The sequence below is a fragment of the Cydia pomonella genome, chromosome 23 (assembly GCF_033807575.1).
Source record: "Cydia pomonella isolate Wapato2018A chromosome 23, ilCydPomo1, whole genome shotgun sequence".
In the NCBI taxonomy this organism is placed as follows: Eukaryota; Metazoa; Arthropoda; class Insecta; order Lepidoptera; family Tortricidae; genus Cydia; species Cydia pomonella.
The window spans coordinates 8,237,279-8,260,405 of record NC_084725.1 but is presented as its reverse complement, the minus strand read 5'-3'; the positions used below and the strand labels follow the sequence as shown (position 1 = coordinate 8,260,405).

The 23,127-nt window shown below is 36.4% G+C and overlaps 1 protein-coding gene across 2 annotated transcripts in view; it reads left to right on the top strand.

Annotated features, from left to right (window-relative positions):
• Positions 1–23,127, top strand: part of LOC133530569 (uncharacterized) — a 381,835-nt gene that overhangs the window by 65,295 nt on the left and 293,413 nt on the right. For both annotated transcript variants that reach the window (XM_061868524.1, XM_061868527.1), the window contains exon 3: positions 10,026–10,049. In XM_061868524.1, coding sequence (XP_061724508.1) covers positions 10,026–10,049 — 24 coding nt within the window. The remainder of the gene's footprint in view (positions 1–10,025; positions 10,050–23,127) is intronic.

Sequence of the window (23,127 nt, the reverse complement as noted above, 5' to 3'; positions counted from 1 at the left end):
TTTTTATTGAATTTCGTTAACTTCGGGGTATCGGTAAGTACGTTTAAGGAAACTAAATGGCATAGTTAATTTACAAAAAAAAAAAATTGTTTTGTTTTACTATTTTTATTTTTATAAAAAGTAACTAAATGTTGCATATAACGTTGTTGTAACACGGGCATTCCATTTAAATCAACCAAACAATTGAAAACTGTGACATATCAATGTCATTTCGAACGTCGATCGTCCGAGATAGTACTTACGTTTAGTAGCAAATGTATGAACTCGCACTAAACACTAATCAATAAGTAAACAGGCCCTAAGGCAAGTGTACACGCTCGTAAGGGCCTTATAAGATAAAAATTAATGATTGATTATCTCCGAAATGGAGTTAATTAGAATATCGGTGTCTTTGAGGAAGTTACTTAATTTAAGCTCAGGAATGCACCCTCGAAATTAATGCAAATCAAAAAAAACACGGTGTATAATGTTCTAACTTGTCACGCGTTGCAATGGTTAAAGTCTGAGTCACATTTAAAAACTTTAATTTTATAGTATTTAAATTGAACCAAATATGCATTTTGTGTTAGTTATAATTATGAGGCCTTTCTACGGGGTGTAACAAAACTATCGGGGATCCGTTTAAGGGCATATTTCGCATTGTGTACTGATTAGGAAAAAAAAAGAAAAAAAATACATCAATTTTTTTCCATAGCTTTAATTTTATAGTATTTAAATTGAACCAAATATGCATTTTGTGTTGGTTATAATTATGAGGCCTTTCTACGGGGTGTAACAAAACTATCGGGGATCCGTTTAAGGGCATATTTCGCATTGTGTACCTACTGTTTAGGAAAAAAAACAAAAAAATACATCAATTTTTTTCTATAGGGAAATTCGTTTAAGTTGGCACACCCTCCATACAAAGTCAACAAATTTATCGCGTCAATGTTTTTTTTCTAGTTTTTCATAATCAGAAGACGATAGCGAATATTAAACAGATTCAATGTTTCTTCTAAAAGACTGTGTAATTTGTCTCTTGGCCGACGGGACGAATAACAATAAGAAATGGTTGATTTACACACTCAACACCTCAGAGGGTGGAAATGGAGTTGAAAGTTTGTGATGAATTCTACGAGGCAGAAGGCGCGGGCGGGCGCCAATACAGCCAAATGATGATTGATTTCTATAGTAATCTAAATTGAATTTTTTTCTTATTATTAAATAACATAGCATGTTAATTATAAGATGTAATGTTTTGAAAAGATGTGTCTCGCCGAATTTCTTGCCGGTTCATATTGGGATACCCTCCTCCAATTGAGGGGGGGATTTAAATCTTCTCGGGTCAGAGGTGTAGGGTTAGAGCCGGTGTAGCTTTATTTGACGTTCATAAGCGCATTGTAATATGCCTACTTGAATAATAAACTATCTTTATCTATTTATCTTTATCTAAAAAATTCAATTTTAGTACCATTTCGTATCTTATTATCATAGTGACAATCAATATGAAAGTCGCTAGGGTCCTCATAATATTGTCACTGTGACAAGGTACGAAATGGTACCTACTGAAATTAATTTTTTTGATTGTATTTGCACCCGCATACGTTAATAAATTATTGGTAAGTGCTAAATTATATTCAAATCCGACCAGATACTTTTATTTTTTGGAGGATGTTTGTATAATATTCGAATATGTGGATGCTTGCCCCAAGTTATTTTTAAGTTACTAAACCAATGTTGGTCAGATGAGGAGTACAGTCTACACTGTTACAGGCCACACCCGGTTTATGTACAGTCGTCATCAGATATATCGGAGCAGCCGTGGTGCTCAAAAATATCTGGACACGCACTCTAGCGTCTTGACAATAGAGGCGTGTTCAGATATTTCTGAGCACCTTGGCCGCTCCGATAAATCTGATGGCGACTGTACCAGCTCCCGTATTTATAAAATGAAATAAGATAGGCACCTAAGTAGGATGCTCATAACAAACCTCTCAAAGTCCCCAACTCAAGCCATTAAGAGTCCAAATGTGCCAAGCCCGGATGCTAAGGCGCAAAGTTAGCCGTAAAACTGGTGCAGTAAAGTGTGCAAAACATTACGCCAAAAGGGTAATCTGTCGCTAATTTGATAGGAAGAGACAAACGAGCGGACATTAGGGTAAGGTGTGGTTTATAAGTGGAAGCGGAATATAAACGCCGAACCGAAAAACAATTGTGATTCGTATAAAGGCAGTCTTAGTTCATACGTATTTGAAATATGAGTAGGTACCTAAATCATTACTTACTGCCGCTTGTATCTTGCACTGCGTGGAACGTCCTACACGTCATTGTTAATCACGTTATGTTCACAGCCATTCATCTAAAGTTCTTCTTCATTTAGTATATATACCAGACAGAAAGTTGAAAGGGAAAAGCGCAGAAACGTTGTGTAGATTGTCAGTGAGGTCTTGGTATGGCAATTATTTTTTTAGCAAATATTTTGAAGTAGGCATGCTATTTTTCCACTATCGCTGTCATTGACCATTTGTCAGCCAGTTGTGTCCACCACCATTCTAAAGCCCTCCTACATTTAACATATATACAATCACAGGTCTTGTCCAAAGGCATCCAGAGGACCATATGGTGAAGTTTGCCCTAAAACTCCACTAACAGCAACACATTAGGCAGACCACCTACGACCTGGTGGACGACGGTTGAAAAAGACCTAAAAGCTTATTTGAATAAAGACTTAGCGCTAGACCCAGTGGCGGATTAACCGAACAGCAGAAAAAGCATATGCTAAGGGCCCCGCGCCTAGGGGGGCCCCGCGCTCCGATATTTTGTACTACCACATTTTATTTACAATGTATTTTCTTTTCGTAAGTCAGTAACAATATTGATCAATTATTATTATTTGTTATTATCCTGTCTATTTTTCTTTATGACGATACCAAATTTAAAGAATTTTTAGGCTTACGCAAAGACCAAGAGAAGAGTTTAGCATTAAACCGAAGGTGCTGGGTACTAGAACTGGGTAAAAGAAGATAACTGTGTTTAAAAACATATTAGTGAAAAGCAAGGAAGGATGATTTATTTATTAATTATTATTTCAAATAACATATTGCACCTTACAGCTAATGCCTAATGATGATCAGCTTTGAGCCCGTAGTAGGCCAAAGGACGCGCTCCTCTACGGCTGGCCGGGCGCCCAAAATATGCCGAGTTGCTGCAAAGCCGTGATACATATGAACTAATTGTCAAAATGTTATAAAAAGAAAACAGCGGGGCCCCTATGAAGGGCTTTGCATTCGCATAGGCCGGATGTAAAGCCCTACATAGAGCCCGATACCCAAAGCATCCCAGCAAGTCGTACTTTCGAGCAAGAACTAAGGCCGAGCAGCAGGCGAGCCGAGATCACATTGGTTCAATTCCAAACTCTGTTCTCCTACAATTCAGCCTTTGCATGGTGCCGCGCCGCGATAGAACGCTCCGAGCCTCCGCCCTTACTTATACGGAGCTCGGCCTACGACCTCGTTCACATTATGGCATTGGTTTCATTCTAGGCTCTGCTTTCCTGCAGCTTGGCCTTCAGCTTTGCACGGGAACGCTACGAAATCGGGTGGTCCGGATATTCAGCTCGTGGAGCTCAGCCTTCGGCCTTGTTTTTTGGCTCACTTAGCCATTAGTTCCCACTTCTTGGGTCCGACTCGCTTTTCGCATATTTTTACAAGCTTTTATTAAACTTAAGCACTATCCCTACATACTCGTAAGTTGTTTTCAAAATCTGCAAACCATCTGCAAACTATTTTTTTGAACATTTGTCAAAATTTGGCAAATCGACCTGATCTGATGTTGAAAACCGAAGGTAAGGAGGAAACCTATATAGAAGAAAGGAACTGTGATAAAATAACACAACTTAATTAGAATTAGGCTCTTTTAAAATGGCAAAATAAAATCGGAATTACTTAAAATAAAAAAAAAGCGGCCAAGTGCGAGTCGGACTCGCGCATGAAGGGTTCCGTACCATTTGAGACGTATTAAAAAAAATCTACTTGCTAGATCTTGTTCAACATTTTACCACTTTGGACACACATTTTACCACTTTGGAAGTGTCTCTAGCGCAAACTATTCAGTTTAGAAAAAAATGATATTAGGAACCTAAATATCATTTTTGAAGACCTATCCATAGATACCCCACACGTATGGGTTTGATGAAAAAAGATTTTTTGAGTCTCAGTTCTAAGTATGGGGAACCCCCAAAATTTATTGTTTTTTTTTCTATTTTTGTGTGAACATCCTAATGCGGTTCATAGAATACATCCACTTACTAAGTTTGAACAGTATAGCTCTTATAGTTTCGGAAAAAAGTGGCTGTGACAGAATCGGACAGACAGACGGACATGACGAATCTATAAGGGTTCCGTTTTTTGCCATTTGGCTACGGAACCCTAAAAATATTTTGGATTTAAAATTGCGTCATATACCTTAGTTCGTGTCATCCACGAAGACGCGCCCCGCTCTTCTTCCTAATCGCTTATAGTAGAAAGTAGAAATCTGCAACTTTTTGGCAATGTAGTAGTTATGTCTACTAATTAATGTGTATAGACAGAACTACTATACGAGTAAAAGGTTGCACACCACATTTGTAGGTACTATTGGCGATTGGGAGGAGGAGTGGGGCGCGTCTTCGTAGATGACACGAACTACACCCACAAAAAAAAAAACGTTTCTTGTGAAGGGGCTCCGTTAATTTTTCTTTTTATCTTATATTTATTATTGTTACCATTCAGTCAAAAAAGGCCAAACGGGGGTTATTAGTAGCATAAGGGAGTAACCTTTGCAGCGCTTTGTACAGTCAGCATCGAAAGTAGCGAATCAAACAAGGTTTCAAAAGTATCTACCATTCTGAAACAGCTTAACTAAATGTGATGGTTCTAAACTAATCGAGAAAGAGTCGAAAAAATTAAGACACTGTAAAAAAATTATGATGGTACTGAATCCTCGGGGTGCGAATCCAACTCGCACTTAATCTTTTTTTTTCAAACCGGGGGCCCCGCGAGCTATTGTGCTAAGGGCCCCGCGCCTTCTTAATCCGCCCCTGGCTAGACCGTGCTAGATGGAAATCGAGGACAAGGAAGGCCGACTCCAGTAAAATGGGAACAGGTCTAGCAGGAAGAAGAAGAAATAAGACCATCACAGGACTTTAAGAGCTCAGAAACCAGGCGTTGTGTAGATCCTCGGGTTCGACCAGTGGACTTTTTAGCAAATATTTTATATACTTATAATTGTTCCGCTATCGCTGCTGTTTAAGCCTTGCGCTAGAGCGTCACAACGCGGCACGCCCTACGCGTCATTGACCGTGTGTCATTTTGTCACGTTATGTCCACGGCCATTCTTCTAAAGGCTGTCCGTGGAAACCATTAGCGGTTTGACGTCGCTTTCGGATTTCCTGGATTTTGGATGTGGCTTTATTGTGTTACAAACAGACATCGGAATTTAAAGGGCACAATTTAAATGGAAATCCTATATTATATAAACTTAATTATCGATGATTATTTTTCCAAGTTTTCTGTGTAACAATATAATTTTAACACTTTAAACTCCCGCGTTTTGTACACATATTTAAGAGGCTGTCAACACCCAATGTCCTTGAAATTGATGTTACTTAAACAGTTTTTTAAGAAAGACTATTTGTTTTAGTCAAGTAAGAAAAATGTTCATATTAATTATATTTCAAAGACCGTGGTTGTACTCGATACATGATTGAACGAAATCGGTTCGATAGAAAATAATTGCAAAGATTGGTCTTAAAATCATAATTAAACGGTTCTATGTCTTTATTGTTTTGACTTATGGGTCTGAAATTAAAATCACAATTTCAAAACATTTATATCTAAACCGCTATTGAGTAAAATATTAGACAAATAATCCACTTTTTTTTATTTAAATATTTTTCTTATTATTCCCTTGCCCAGGCCCAGTAACATGCGACAGTGCTATCTCATTTACTCCGATACAAATAGACAGTGTGCGCGCTTTAGGTATTGACAGCCTCTTAATGGTATTTAAACAAAAACGGGTAGATCAATTTATTAGTCTACCCCGAACATTTATATAAACTAATATCGGTTAGTTTTACTGTTGTTTACCAATATCTCCCTTGACATTTTGCTGTGACGTCAGTCTTTCGTGACCACAGCTAATGCACTGGTTGAAACGTCGGATAAAAGGTAAAGTAATAATAAAATTTTATCGCGTTAGACCCTAATGACATTAATATAATTTTGTTGCAAGTGTAAAAGTTTAACAAAATTATGTTTCAATGCTCTTCTTCTCTATTTTAATAAGATATTTGTAATTACTCTTTTGAATTTTGTCTGCCAGATTGTCAGTCATATAAAATATACTTTACTTATACAAACTTATGCTTTACCATTGTCTCCAAAATAATAGGTACATTAGGTACTTACAAGAATAGGGTCATACATTTTTAGCCATAATATTTGATGGCATACATAGCGTTGTCATATGTTTTTTGTGCATACCTAACGAACATAACCTAAAATTTTATGCGAATTAAATTTATGACTATAAAAATTATTATAACTCATTTATGGAAAACACCCAGTTATGCTCAGGAGTAATTCTGACTAAAGATTTTTATGAATTAGAATTGTACGCATAAAGTGTTATGACAGTTAAAAATATAACAAAAGTTGTTATGCGGCCAGAGGGAGTCCCACAAAAATATGTTCACTTACCCACAAAACATGGAGTGATCAAGAGTATGTAGGAAAAGCACCGATAACTGAGATTAAGTTTATCGATATAGGAACTCCCTCTACTTGCTACATAAATGTAGCTGCTGTCAAATTATTTATAGTTTTGACATTCTAGTTACATTTGTAGCTTACGATAAATTTAAATGTGGAAAAATTACTGCCTTGGGTGAGATATGAACTCACGGCCTCTGGATGGTCTCTGCTTGTTAAAAAAATATTTACATTTGTAGCTGTCGCTATTGCTTTGGAGGATTTAACAACTGGATTGGCCTTTAAGAGCTTACCCCTCTGTCGAAAACCTCGGCTAATTGTCATATGTATTGTATTAACTGAAGAATGGAAGGTAGTGGCAAGGATCAAAATCTCCTTAGGTAGAACTGTTGCAAAAGTGTCCAGCTGTAAGCTATAAATAATAGTTCTAAATCTCTTCAGAGTAGCGCTAGAGTAGCTAAGAACCTAGGCGTTATTGACGGAGTGAAGTGCGCTATGATTAGATTTTTTTTTCAAGTATTCTTGTTATTGTAGCGCCACCTATTTATGGTTTTTTGTCGGACACTTTTTGGTATATGGAGATTATGTTCCTTGCCTCTACTTTCCATGGACTGAAGTTTATCTGACATGGCTATTTTTACGTTACGTACAAATAACCATACATTTGATGCGAGGGGCACAACAATCGGCAGACGTGGCGTCTCCAGTTGTTAAATTCTCCAAGGAAGATTTTTTTAGGAGGAGGATTTTTTCTAGTTTCTAGTCTAGGTAATAACTAATATACGAATTCAGACTGTCACTTATGTGAGGACAATATTCGAGTACTAAGCTCTGTGAGCTGTCTAAAATAATTAATGTAATACATTAATGCCATATTTTTATAATAAAGAATAATCCCTTTTGTAAAGTTTTCTACATATTAAATGATGCATCATTTTATTCCTTTAAAATCTACATTAATCATAATTCAGCTAAAGACTTAATTATCTACGACAACAAAATTTCAATAGAACTTATTCAAAATAAAAACCAACCGCCATTTAACACGATCAATTTGTTAACTACTATTACAGTTGCAATTTGAACCTTATCTGCCTTATGCAGAGTTGATTTCAGCTTGTAGGTATGGACGTGAAAAAAATACTTAAGTATCTACTCTTTTAGTTCCAATATGAACCTTATTCGGTATGCATAGAGTTGATTTCAGTTTGTTGGTATTGAGGTGAAAAAATTCTGTTTATTTTGTTCCAACCTTGGTTCCCTGGGGAAGCTGCGGGCGAGGCTTTGACGATGGGTCCCCAATTTAAACGGTCAATATCTATGTGTTGTGCTGTTTGTGTACATAATAATGGTAAATAGATCGTTTAGGTTAGGGGAATGAGAATTTGCACTATTTTGGTAACTAAATTGTCAGTATTTGGCATCTTCGTTTTTGACACACATGTTAGTAAGGTCAATACGGGTAAGAGTACACATTGACATTGGGGACTGTTTACACATAGATTACTATTTATTAAGAGCTTATACATTTGCAACTAAACGCAAGTAGCAGTGGTATGAGCACATACACATAACTTATTTATAACACCAAATTACAAGTCGGGCTTAGGTCTGAGAAAAACATCGAGTATTGCATAATGTACAATAGGTCCAGGTACATAAGTATACAAAATAACAATTATACAATATAAGTTATTATTATTAAACTCCAATGAGTTTAATTTTCTACTCAATAGTAAAAAACTTGTAAAACTATGAAAAAAATATTCGGTCAAGGAACTACCTATGTAGTCATAGCTTAAAGACCTACTCGAAATAAACTCTAATCTATGTGTAAACAGGCCCCAATGTGTAACCACCCACACTTATCCGTGTAATTAATAAAACGTATGGTCAAGGAGCCACCTAGGCTAGTTATAGCTTAAAGACCTACTCGAAATAAACTCTAATCTATGTGTAAACAGGCCCCAATGTGTAACTACCCACACTTATCCGTGTAATTAATAAAACGTATGGTCAAGGAGCCACCTACGTAGTTATAGCTTAAAGGCCTACTCGCAATAAACCCTAATCTATGTGTGAACAGGCCCCAATGTGTAACCACCCACACTTACCCGTGTAATTAATAAAACGTATGGTCAAGGAGCCACCTACGTAGTTATAGCTTAAAGGCCTACTCGCAATAAACCCTAATCTATGTGTGAACAGGCTCCAATGTGTAACCACCCACACTTACCCGTGTTGCCCGTATAAATCCATTTCTGTCTGATGCGCATTTTCGCAACATCGCCTGCTGAAACCGAGTTGACCTACTCGGTGAATGGTGTTAGTATCTGCAAAAGCTTAATCATGGTATTAACAGCCGGCGAGCCAGGAACAGATTTCTATAACCAATGGCATCCCGGCCGATGATAACTCGTAAAATGGTTAAGTATAGTATATGAACCCTTTTGGAAGTTAGCTGTCGCTCCGTCGGTGGGTTGAGGAACGGCAGACACTCAAGCACGTAAAAAAATGTCATCGTATCCTTATTGTGAATATATGACATTGTGAATTCAAAAAACGTCAGCCGGTTATATCGGGGTGGAATGGCCATCAGCTGGTCACATTGAACATCTTCAAAAAGTATGCGGGATAAAGTAGGCTTGATTTATATTTTTTACAAATAAGTGTATGATATTGCAATACTGTAACACGTGCTATAGCGTACCATTGACAAATATACTTATAAGTAATATGATAGCATCAGATGAGATGCAGTAGGAAGTTATCAGGGGACCGGCACTCCGCGTCTCGCGAGTTGCATGCGGCTCTCTAATACAAAGGCTTGCCGGCCTCAGAACTAATCTAAATACAAATACGTTTATTTCATTACTTTTTACAGCAGTTCATAGGTATAAATGTTAGGTAGATAAGTGGACTACTTAGGTACAAAGCGTAGGTAATGATTTATCTCAACAATGTGCAACAATTTGATTGTGTAAGTAATGAAAAAGGTGCAGGTATAGCTTGCTGGATTTAAACAGCCCTTGGTCAGTTAATTGGAGAGGTATCGGTATTATTTAGTGAATTATACAATTTACATAGAAAAGAGAACATTTAGTAGGTAACAAGAGTTTTTATGGGGTAGTTAACACTGGCACAGAATAATAAATAACATGTGTATCACGAAGTTAATATTTACCTAAAAGTTAACTTTATGAACGCATTGCTCGTGAAAGACACTTATTTGTTATTTATGTTATGTATTAGTAACTCTTAATTACATATTATATTTATATCTGTTTGTTTCAGGGCCGTACATAGGGGAGAAAGGAGGTAAGATTTGATTAAGTAATTATACGCCGTTACAAGAAAAATGATTCCAAATCATTCACTTGCCCTTTTGCCATAACTTGGGTACGACGCGAGAATTTCTCTTCCATACCTTTCTGTCGTTCGTCATCTCATCATTCACTTGTTTCCTTTTCATATCATCTCACACAGTCTGCCCACCTTTTCCTTGTTTTCCTTTCCTCTTACATTCCCCTACTTTAATTCCTAATAGGCACCTTTCGCGTCACATTCAGAACCAAGATTATAAATATAAAAGCACTTAACTCTATTTATTATTTCTTTTACAAAGAAAATGAATCTTAAGAGGGAAGAATAGCTTTGAGATCCTAGCGAAATAACGGTATTTTACAAGCTTTTATTTAGTTTCACCTGTCCCGTTGTCTGTAATCAAATCTTGCAATTTAAATTTGATCCACTTCCCGCTTTCCGATTGAGCTGAAATTTTGCATGCATGTATAAATCGGATGACAATGCAATATTATTAAGACATACAGCTGATCTGATGATGGAGACAGGAGGTAGGAACTCTGTGATAAAACACGGCGACCTAATTGTGTTTGGGGTTTTTTAGAACTGTCTCGATGAGAATTAGTTAACTGTGGATTGAAAAGTACAGTCAGCGATAAAAGCTTGTACCAAAAATGTTTTAGCAAAAACTTATTTTCTATGAATTTCCATTTCGGGAGAAAACGTTTTCTACTAACTAGATCTTAACAAATCACTTTGATTTTGATTTCCATCCCTTCAGCATAATGTGTATATTCTACGTTCCGCTTTAATTTTTTTTTGTTTCGCAAATTTTGAAAAATAAAAGAAAACATATAAACTTAGTTTTTCATTGTGTCAATAACATACTAAAAAATCATGGAGAATTAAAAATATTTAGAAGGGAAAAAACGTTTTCTCTTTTTTTATGGACGATCACGTGGTTCACTCTTAAGTTGCGGAAAACGGAGTTTTTAAAAAGTCTTAGCGCTTTTTGGATCAAATATGAAATTATTAATTTATTAATTATTTATTTATTTTTGGAAATATGGCTGCCATTGATTCGAACCATGAGTTTTTGACTTTGAAAATTGCTTCTAAAAGTCATGTTTGATCACGTATTGATTACTTTTTTATTTATTTAAACGTACCTTTCTTCCTCGCGTTGTCCCGGCTTATTGCCACGGCTCATGGGAGCCTGGGGTCCGCTTGGCAACTAATCCCGAGAATTGCCGTAGGCACTAGTTTTTACGAAAGCGACTGCCATCTGACCTACCAACCCAGAGGGTGAACTAGGCCTTATTGGGATTATTCCGGTGTCCTCACGATGTTTTCCTTCACCGAAAAGCGACTGGTAAATATCAAATGATAAGTCGTAGTACATAAGTTCCGAAAAACTCATTGGTACGAGCGGGGGTTTGAACCCGCGACCTCCGGATTGCAAGTCGCATGCTTTTACCGCTAGGCCACCAGCGCTCTTATACTATTTATTTAAACCTACAAAACATGATATCCGCGTTCCCGGGCACGCGCTTTCATCTCGCTCACAACGCTCAGTGAGAGTGAGAAAGAACACGAACTTACTCGACCTTAAGGCTTCAATATTCAATGTTTATTCTTGTACAAAAGCCGAAGGCCAAATCTAAGTGAAAGTTAAACCAATATGCCCCCTATAAAAGAAATATCAATTTCAAAAGGTCATTAGACAGGTAAATAACGATTATTTTCCTTTGATAGGAGCTATTGAAATCTTTCTCTGAAATTATTAGTGATCAAACGATCTTCGTTAAACAATTGGACCTGATAATCCAAATGACAAGTATTGCTTTGAAATGTATATTTTTCCTCTCAAATTTTGCTTTACCTAATACGTGATTTTGTTTGTTTCTTTTATCGGAAACCAATATTATGGAGGTGGATTTATGTAGATCTGTGTCTAATATTCAAATCCAGTGAATGATTTACGTGTCTCTACTTATATACATATGTGTAGTTATCTTCTTTTTACGGTTTGTTATACGTGTGTTGTGTATCTTAGTCTAAAATTATTTTTAGGACCGATTTTTATTTAATTGTTAATTTTTTTCCTCAGATTTTGATAAAATATAGTGAATAGATAGGGTTCCATATTCTTTGAGCGCAATTTAATTGTAAGGCTTGTTTAATTTAATAATTGGATACTCATACACCTGTTTCTTTATTTATTTTTTAAACTTAATTGCACGAAAAAGGTACAAAGGGCGGATTTAATGCCTCAAGGCATTCTTTACCAGTCAACCATAGAGCGAAACAGAAAAATGTCAATGTGGCCTCTTCCAATCTGCTAAATTAAAAAAAATGATGTACTACACACGGCAAAATAATTAATCCTTTTTTTAAATGTTTAAACATACCTACATTGATTTCAAGATTAATACATGAAACATGTTATACAAACACAAAAAATTGAAACTAAATTAAACGAAATCCTAGTTTAACATTTTTTTTCGGGACACGTTGTAATTTCGTATTTATCCCCCCCAAATCATACTTAGTTATTAGAACAATGATGGTTCGAATAGCCATAAGAATCTATTTATAAACCGAAATAAATGACATATACTTAGAAAAAGTGACCAAAGCCTCTAGGATACAAATTAAAATATTTTCAAAAATACTTTAATTTGTTCTAATGTATTTATTTGTTGGGTATATCGAAAATAAACACTCAATAATTGTAGGCTAAAAAAGAATAAATATTTAGAGACAATCTTACACAAATCGAACTAAGCTAGGCTTGTCATATGGATATGTTCTAGGCGACTATATACATACGAATACGTACCTATTTGTACATAATATAATTAAAGCAAAACTAGGAAAGGAAAAAGGTAAGTATAAAGACGTACTTATATTTTTGAGGGATCCCTTCCTATGAGCAGATGAGAGGACAAAGTGAGAAAAGGGTGAAAAATGCAGCAACATGTAAGACAAAGTAAGTACAGTCAAATAATTTAATTTTCGTACCATTTAGTACCTTATCACAGTGACAATTAATATGAAAGTCGCTAGAAACCCTATACTATTGTCACTGTGACAAGGTACGAAATGGTACTGAAATTAAATTCCTTGACTGTACCTAATGACAAAAAAATATACTTAAACATAATTTAATTATTACCCAAATTGACTTAGTCCCACAGTAAGCTCAATAAGGCTTGTGTTGTGGGTACTTAATAGACAACGATATATAAATACTGAAATACATAGAAAACACCCATGACTCAAGAACATATATTCGTGCTCATCTTACAAATAAATGCCCTTACCAGGATTTGATCCTGAAACCATCAGCTTCATAGGCAAAGTCACTACCCACTAGGCCAGACAGGTCGTCAAACATATTATGAAAGTGGTAGGATAGGTTACGTAAATATTTGCGGGTAAACTATTTACGTAAATGTACTCGGTCTGCGTGTAGACATTGTTTGAGCTTAGATTTTTGCGGTATGGGTAGGTACTATAATACTGTACGATACGTTTGAAATTCTAGCACGGGTCCCCAGCAAGCTCAGTTCTCCATACAAACGTTGTTACGCTCTCATTTTAAAACGAGTAGCTAGATTCCTCTGAAACTGTGTACTTACAATTGGATAAGGTATATCTAATCCTGTAATTAGTTTATGTAGCTTCAGATACGATTTTTTATAACTTGGGTGGCAATCATTTTAAGTTATTAGACTGTCATGGAAGCTGGAAATCACATACAAATAATCTTTGTAAAAACCTAAGTAAATATGTTTATGCTCTTAGGAAAATCTCTTGAGTATGTCTTCCCAAAATACTGCGCTCTGTGCGTATCATGGGCAAGCATCGTCTATCTTGAGATATAGTTTACTGCACTGGGGAAATTCATGTAATAAAAATGATGTGTTTATTCTACAAAAGAAATTTGTTCTATTTATTGCAAGAGCAACACATACTGATAGTTGCAAGCCTTTATTCAATAAACTTGATATCTTAACACTCCCCTCTATGTTTATACTGGAAGCGTGCATATTTGTAAAAGAAAATTTTAATCTCTTTAAACACACAAGCCTTATTGAGCTTACTGTGGGACTTAGTCAATTTGTGTAATAATGTCCTATAATATTTATTTATTTAGAATAATAGAAAAAAGCTTGCCCCGAAATAATCAAAATATGTATAAGATACTACCAAAAATTCCTATAAAAACTAACTATTATAATAAAAGCTTATGATAATGGTTGCTAAATTATTTAACAAATTATTAAACTGAGGGTCTTACGTATTTATAATATTAGTAGGTAGCCTTTTTATATATTTTAACATATACAGGATAAAAGTTTCTCAACAACACCCCAAACAAATATTGTACCAGGCTACACTAAGTTACTTAGCATCCCGATCAATCATTGCCATATACGCAAAAAAAAACATATAAAACGATGTTTTCCTGAAAAACCATTCCATTGTTACTGGATGTCATTCACTCATTTCAATTTCCATTTATCATTCACTCATGCTTGGATCACAAAGATCTTAAAAAGAAAACGCTTTCACATGAAATTTTGACTTTAATTCGTTGATATAAGCTTGCTTTTAGATCGCCATGAGCGTGGTTGTTGAAATTACGCTTGAAATAAAAACGACTTAAGTGCCGTAATCAATCAAAGTACTTTAAGCCGTTATTTTTAGGGCTCATTTTTGAGACTCCGTTTTGAATAAAGGTTAAATCTAATTACAAATGCGAGTTGATAATTATTTGCAAAGGCATAACTGTCGTCATACGTTTACGGAATTTGGGACTTTTTGGGATTAGAAGTTTCGATGGTAAATCTATATTCGTAATTTTGTATACACGTGTTGGTTGCTTACTTAATGTCCACGTGGATGAAGATTTATATTTAGAAATATATGGCTTGTCGAAATTAGCTCATTATTCGATTATACTCGTATAGGTAGAAGCTTTGAATAGAACGTTAGATATAAGTCTTTAAAATATATTATATAATTTATTTTGTGATAAAGGCTTCACTTTATTTAGGGATAAGTAGCGGGAGTTCAAATGACTGTTCAAATTAACTACTTATTTTTTGGCATGCATGTATCCATTGCCCAGGTATCATTAGGCGATATTGGAGAGCTGATACATATACTAGTATACCTGGGCGACCGAGCTTTGCTCGGGTATAACTATTTATTGTAAGGCAACGTGGAGGCAACGGGTGACAAGAGGGCTGGCTCTTACCTCGCACAACGCATTGGCATTGCTGTCCAGCGCGGCAATGCCGCCAGCCTTCTAGGCACCTTGCCACAAGGCACCGAGCTGGAGCCGATTTTTTATTTATAACTTTAGTTGTAGTTTTAGTTTTTAATCTTTTTCCTTTTTAGCTTTATGTAGTTTTGTTTAAGGTAGGTTTATTTTAATGTAGTTTTTATTTTTTTATTTTTCAATAATAAAACACATTTATTGTAATATGGTGGTGTATAGGTGATAATCTTAACTACATTTTTTTACTAAATTAAACTTGTCTAAAACAATAAAAATTAAAATATTATATATAAGCTTGAACATCTGAAAAAAAAAGTAAGTCCCCGGGCGGGATTCGAACCCGTAACACTGTTTGTTTCTTGCCGCCCGCGTCTTAACCCGCTGGACCAGACGGACAGTGGCCTGCAACACGAAATTAGCGACCATATTCGGCGTCGAAAGAAAAACGCATGAACACTCGAAAACACGCGTTTTCCCAAACATAAGACTAATCTAGATCGATTGTATACCCCCAAAAACCCCCATATACCAAATTTCAGCGAAATCGTTAGAGCCGTTTTCGAGATCACAGAAATATATATACACAAGAATTGCTCTTTTAAAGGTATAAGATAAGATATATTTTTATTTTGGCACTTTTTTAATACAACAATTCTAGCTGGGTTTAAGTCTCTCACCTCACCTGGGCAAGCGTTCCTGCACTCAAAAGCCAAAAAAATCACCTCTTAAGGAAATTTCTATACAAACACTGAACACTTTTTAATGAACCCAAAATAAAGTTATCCAACTGACAATGTGATTCCTTTAAAGTCTAACAAACAACCCGAAAAGAAATAAACCGTACAAATATAATAAACCAACCCTTCTGAAAGACCGTAACTTCAAAAATAACTTTAATTTTTAATTCCCTAAAAAACAAATGAACCTCAGAATATTATACAGGAAAAACCAGACTCTGTCTTAATTATATGGCAAAGCCTTTGAGGTTCCTTTGAGCCTAATTTGAGGAATGGCAATTATTATTCCCTGCATTCCTGTGAAATTCTGTTTTAATTCTCATTCTGTACTTGAAAAATTATCTAGGTGTTCAAGATTTGGTTTGTTGAATCTGATTTACAAACTTTTGAAATATAAAAACGATTTACCGAAATTACGTTTTAATTTTAACATTACTGCAGTACCGGATTTGTATTAGATCGTTAACAGTGTTATAAATACCTGCTGCACTATTTAGGTCTCTTTATCTTTCTTTAAAAAATAAAAAGTAGGTTTTTTTTATACTACGTCGGTGGCAAACGGCCCGCTTTTTATGAATTTGCAAAAAGAAAGAAAACCAAATCATTTTATATTATTTTGTGAGAAAGATTGTAAAGTTTCATATATTTTCTATAAAAGTGGTAGTACTCGTCAGTAATAAGGATTACAGAAAGAAATAGGGGTGACTTCAAGATTTTTTTTCTTCGCTTCAGAAAAAAGATATCATTGCTCATATCTTGTAGATTTTTTTTCTGCTCAGAAAGTGTCATATTTAATATAAAAAACCGACCAAGTGCGAGTCGGATTCGCACAGGAAGGGTTCCGTACCATTATCTATAAAAACGGTCATCCACCCAAGTACTGACCCCGCCCGACGTTGCTTAATTTCGGTGATCGGATGAGAACCTCAAGATTGGAAAGAAATATTTATTTTATTCTGTTTTTAGTATTTGTTGTTATAGCGGCAACAGAAATACATAATCTGTAGGCATTTCAACTGGCTAACTATCACGGTTCATGAGATACAGCCTGGTGACAGACGGACGGACGGACAGCGGAATCTCAGTAATAGGGTCCCGTTTGACCCTTTGGGTACGGAACCCTAAAAATGGTTCAGGGTAACTTAGTTTTACGGTATTATGTGGGAGGAGGAATTTTAATTTAGTAAGCTATTAAAACTGGCATATTTAAACTGCTCCACTTGCGTCTTTAAACTCTTGTAGGTACTGCTACACCCCTAAGGTCGTATATTTACGATCGCTTCCTCAATATTAAACCAATAAGTACCAAAACTGGGGCACTTACATCCATCATCGGTACTGCTTAGTCATGCGCCTATTTAGTTTTAGGGAAATTGTGATTTAGTCAAAAGCTTTGTATAGCGCACGCCTTAAGGTGGGCCGTATGAAAGTTTGCGTTGCTTTTCATAGCGTAATTAAGTGAAATATTTTAAATATTATTTACGATAGTTTCTTAAGAACGTAAGAATCCTTTAATTAAGGCACCTACCTTTTGTATGTTATATTATAGTACATGTAATGTACTATTATAGTACATATGGTGCTACTTTACCGCACTAGTGCGATAATTAGCACATTACGTATATATCTAGTCGAAAATTTAAAGGGTCATATGTATTGTAAAACGTTGAACTATACATGTATGAATATTCCTATTTTTCGCACTTGTATCGTATTGTACTATTATCCACGCAATACTTATAATTAATTATTATCATCAAATGAAAATTCAGGGTGTAATATAAATTTTAAAGGGAAAGTGTAAGGGCAACTTTCACTGATTTAGAAAAAAGTATAGTAATCGAGATAGATGGCGCTTTATGCGAATTAGAAAAGAGCAAAAGATCGCGAAACTTGCGGGGGTAGATATGGCGATCCCCCGGGTTTTAACGTTTTACATAAATGACTCTGAAAGTATACGTCCGTTTAAAAAATTTCTACTTAAATCACTGGCTATTTTATAATAAGTATAACGATCTACAATTGAAAATTAGCGATGTTTTCGTTTTTTTTTCTATAGAGCTAACTTAGAGCCTGGCCATGCAAATATAATTTATTTATTTAAACAGTATTGCACGGTATGAAATTGTACAAATGGCGGACTTAATGCCTTAAGGCATTCTTTACCAGTCAACCATTATAATCTAGTTTCTATATGATTATTTTAATGCCCCTTAAACTTAAGGGGAAAATCTACAGGACGATCGTGAGACCTGTTGTAATGTATGGATCAGAATTCTGGGCGACGAAAGTGACGGATGAAAGAAGAGTGCACGCAGCGGAAATGAGAATGTTGAGATGGATGTGTGGAGTGACGAGAAAGGATCGGATTAAGAATGAGTATATAAGGGGAAGTTTGAAAGTAGCACCGGTAGCGGAGAAGATAAGGAGTGCTAGGTTAGCGTGGTATGGGCATTTAATGAGGAGGGATGAATGCCATATAGGAAAAAGAATGTTAGGAATGAATGTTGATGGACGGAGAGCGGATGGTAGACCCAAAAAACGATGGATGGATTGTGTGAAAGAGGATATGAGAAAGAAAGGAGTGAGTGCTGAGGTGACGAAAGATAGAGGAGAATGGAAGAGAAGAACATGTTGTGCCGACCCCACATAACGTGGGATAAGGGCAGGAGGAAGAAGAAAAACGTGTAACAATTCAATATATTAAAATCAGATGTTATAAACTACTTACCTATTATCTACGTGAATACTTCGGTCATAATGCAAGAAAACCCGTTGGGAACATTGACATATATATCTAAGAACGGGCCTTACGGGCACTATGAATGGCGCTAGTTCAGTGGTGTCACTCTCGAAATCGAGTCAATCGTGCAGTCTAACGCAACTAATTGAGACCAATCGCGCGCGTGATGAGAGCTCATCGAGCAATCGCATTGCGGCGTTAGACTGCACGATTGGCTCGAATTTGTGTGCGTGACTCCGCTGTACTGTTCCTATTCTAATTGTCCGTAAGGCCCGTCACTAGATTTATATGTCAATGGTTGGCAACTTCGAGCTCATGTAACCGGCAAAGTAGATGGGAAAAGGCCTGGACGCAGACGCAGTCCAATACGTTGGTCTGACCAGATCCGCACCGCTCTTGACTCTACAGTTCACATGGCTCTCCACACCGCCAGAGATAGAAACAGATGGAGAAAGATCATAAGAGAGAAAGTGGTACAGAAGAAAGGTCACGACCCTAAATATTGATGAATACAACGCAAGGAGGATCTACGTGATATTACTTTACGAGTATCAACGAGGATCCTTGGCCTTGAATCCTTCGATCGCTCAAAAAACTTTTCCAAATAACTCAAAAAGTAATTTGTCATTCTTTGTGTAGCTCCGAGGTCGATTTTACGAGCGTAGCTTTTACGGCTTCAGAGGCCGAAGTGAGTTACGTTACGTTACCTCTGGGGTAGCGTTATGGAGCGATCATCGGTTTGGTTTAAAATGTAGGTGACGGTAATGTTTTGTAGTGAATTAACAATATATTCAGATTATACATAGAATTCTACAGTTTTATTTATATTACGTCGACGGTAAACAAGCTCGCGGGCCGCCTGATGGTAAGCATTCTCCGTAGCCTATGGACGCTTGCAACTCCAGAGGTATTACATGCGCGTTGTAGACCCAAACTCACCGCACCCTCGTTGAGCTCTGGCAACCTTACTCATCGGCAGAAAGACAACACTATGAATAACACTAGTTATTTGGCTTTGGTTTTCTGTAAGGTGGAGGTACTTCCCCAGTTAGGCTCTGCTCTAGATCTGGAATGACATCCGCTGTGCTGTGCCCTACCTTATAAAGCGAGATGACATTCACAGAGCCCAAACTTCTCTTTTAGACGTAGTTTAAGGACATACCCGGGCCAACAATAACACTATTATTTGGGGCATAAATAGATCCATATTTTACTTTGTTTTTCCCGTTTTAGAAAGTCAGTGGAACAAATATTCAACCACGATTTAGCACAAAACTCTACCGCAAGATATTATGCATTAGCCAGCCACCTAATAAAACAATCAACGAGAAATCTCGCTACGCTCGTGGTTTAATTTTGGAATCTTTTGCTTGCTCGGATATCACCATTAGCATGAGCGGTTAATCAACAACTTTGCCCCCTTGTAAAACAAATAACTATTTTTTTAGTACTGTTAAGACCCATTTGCTCTAAAGGTATGAAGCTTCTTAGAATTTTCTCACTGCAAATATGTGTACACGCTTATCGACTCATGTCATTGACTGGAAATCGCAGCTCGCACTAATATAAGTAAGCCTTCAAGCGTGTCAACACAAAAAGGTCTGATCAGGATCACATACATATTTACACTACTTACATATCTTTTACCGCCTCAAAAATACATCGAAACAAACCGTGCAGACAAAAACATCGATAAAATAAAGTCCCCGACACAGAATGAGATTACGGCCCTCGGGCGATATGTATTTGTATGTTTCTCGTGTCGCTATTGTGGGGCCGAGTGCATGCTGCAGCTCTGTTCTTGGTAGGGATGAGACACAGATGTCAATATCTTTAAAAATAATTAAAGCATGATTATTTTTATGTTATATAGACTTGTCAGCGTAATAGTACCTACTTTACGATACAAGTTCAAAAAGTAGATAGGTAGGAAAGATATTTGCACGTGTATCGCACAATGTTTTACAGTATGACATATGGCCCTTTAAACTTTAGACATAGGCACGTAAAGTGCTAATTACCGCACTAGTGCGGTAAAGTAGCATTATAAGTACTGTAAATACATTTTGCGGTCAGTTTTACTGCACTGATTATATATTTATGTCAATTCATGTTTCTTACGTATTATCTATGCTACTCATACTTAGTGTTGGTGAGCATAATAATTGTATGACGAGACGTCCTAAACACACTTCAACCTGATTCTAGGCATAATTATATCGTTAATTTAATAACGGGATGCGCGTATTTTTGAGAATAAGTTCGTTACTTGTTTACTTATTTTTGCTAATTATTCATAACTTTTATGTCAATTCTATATATAACGAAAACGAACGAATCTTCATATGTTAACGTTCTTTAAACCGTTTGGACTTTGGTGCGTGTTAAACAAAGCAAAGTTGTGTTGAGCGACCATTGTAAGTGACACAGTATGACGCTTTGATGGCTTAAAAAGTGTCGAAACAATTCTCACAATGCTTAAAATGGACTAAATAAAAACGAAATTACCATGAAATACAAATTAATTAAAAATAAATGTTGATAAAAGTATGTTTAAATTAAATTAAAGCTAGCCGTCTAAAGAAAAATAAAATAGAAAATCTAGAGAAAAGTTTTTTTTTTCGAAGTTATACAGTATTTTATGTACTTATATCGATAACTCAGGCCCATCTGTGAGAACCTAAACAGCCCTATATGCCGTTACTGGTTATCCGTTCATTAGAACGAGAACAAAAAGTAGGTGGAGACTTTTGATTGAATTAAGAGCCCATCAACGTGTTCACTAGCGCCCCTGGAAAATAATTGTGCTTGGTTAAATTTAAGGATAGATATTTAAAAAAGGGGGCCGCTACGTACTGTATTTTGTATTTAAGTACCTTTTGAATATATCAAACTAGTTTTTATGTTGCTGGATTTGTCGATCTATGAATTGAAAACAAAAACGGCCGTTTTAACTTTGGACGCCTAGATTGACGAATCCAGCAACGTAAAAACTATTATGATGTATTCAAAAGGTATTTAAATACAAAATACAGTACGCAGCGGCCCCTTTTTTTAAATATCTACCGTTAAATTTAAATAATCACAACTATTTAGCAGTGGCGCTAGTGAGCAAGTCGGGCTCTTAAAGTGATTTTATTTTTATTTATTTTATTCATAACCGAAACCCGTCGTGTCCCAGCACTATAGTGGAGAGTGCTAGAGCGCGGCCTATGTACGTTTAATTTGTCTCAGCGCTGGATTGTCTCAGTCTGCTGTGTTGACACCTTTACGGGGGACTATTCTGTAACTTAGGTTTAGCTTTGAAGTTTTATATAACACGACGGTAGTAAACGAGCTGACAGAATGTCTTAAGGTACCGTTCGGGTTCAGACTACACCAGAATTACTGCTGCAGATATTGCAGCGCGAAACTGCTGCTGCAAATGTCAAAAATCCGGGCAGTAACATCGATTGTGTCAGTCTGCTGTGTTGGCATATTTACGGGGAACTATGCTGGAGTGTAGTAGCTCAGGTATACTCGTAGGTTAACTGGAAGAGATCCCTCTTAGGGATAAGTTCGCCTTTGTAAGTTTGTACTACACAATTATGTTCTATCTGATGCAATTTTTTTCTCGTTCATTAAAGTATTCACTTACTTACCGGGTTTTTTTAGCTTTGACGTATTTTATAACACGATGGTAGTCGCATCTAGGTAACTCGGCGTAGCATTTGTAATGACAAAGTGTGTGAATGTCATATTAAATGTCAAACTTCTATGTTAATATGACGTTTTTAACGACACCCCACACTTCGGTCATATTCGTATTGATGCCATCTTTGTAAGGCTAGGCGCCTTTGACTATACTCTAACCCCCTTATTCATAAACGTCTACTAAAATTGACAGTTGACAAGCCGCTAATAATCGTTTGTCCCTTTCCATAATACCAATACGTCGGAAAGGGACAAACGATTATTAGCGGCTTTTCAACTTTAGTAGACGTTTATGATAAGGGGGTAAGACTTTAAGGACGAGCACTACGTGCTTGCTCCTCCTATCGGAATCCTTTACCTATTTAGTAAATTACTTATTTTTAATAGTTGTTACATGAACGTAGATTCGTTTCTTTTAAAAGCGAGGAGTGGAGTAAAAGAGTCTTAGTGGTTTCCGTCCTTCGGATTCCATGCAACACGCGTCACCGTGTAAATACGTCGCAAGCGCTTGCCGCAAGCTTCTTTTGATCTGTGCCAAAAAACCAACTCCGGCCCGGATCGCGCCAAGCTCTTGCAAGCTCAGGCAGGACAAGTTAAATACCCCATCCATCTATACCCCATTTCATA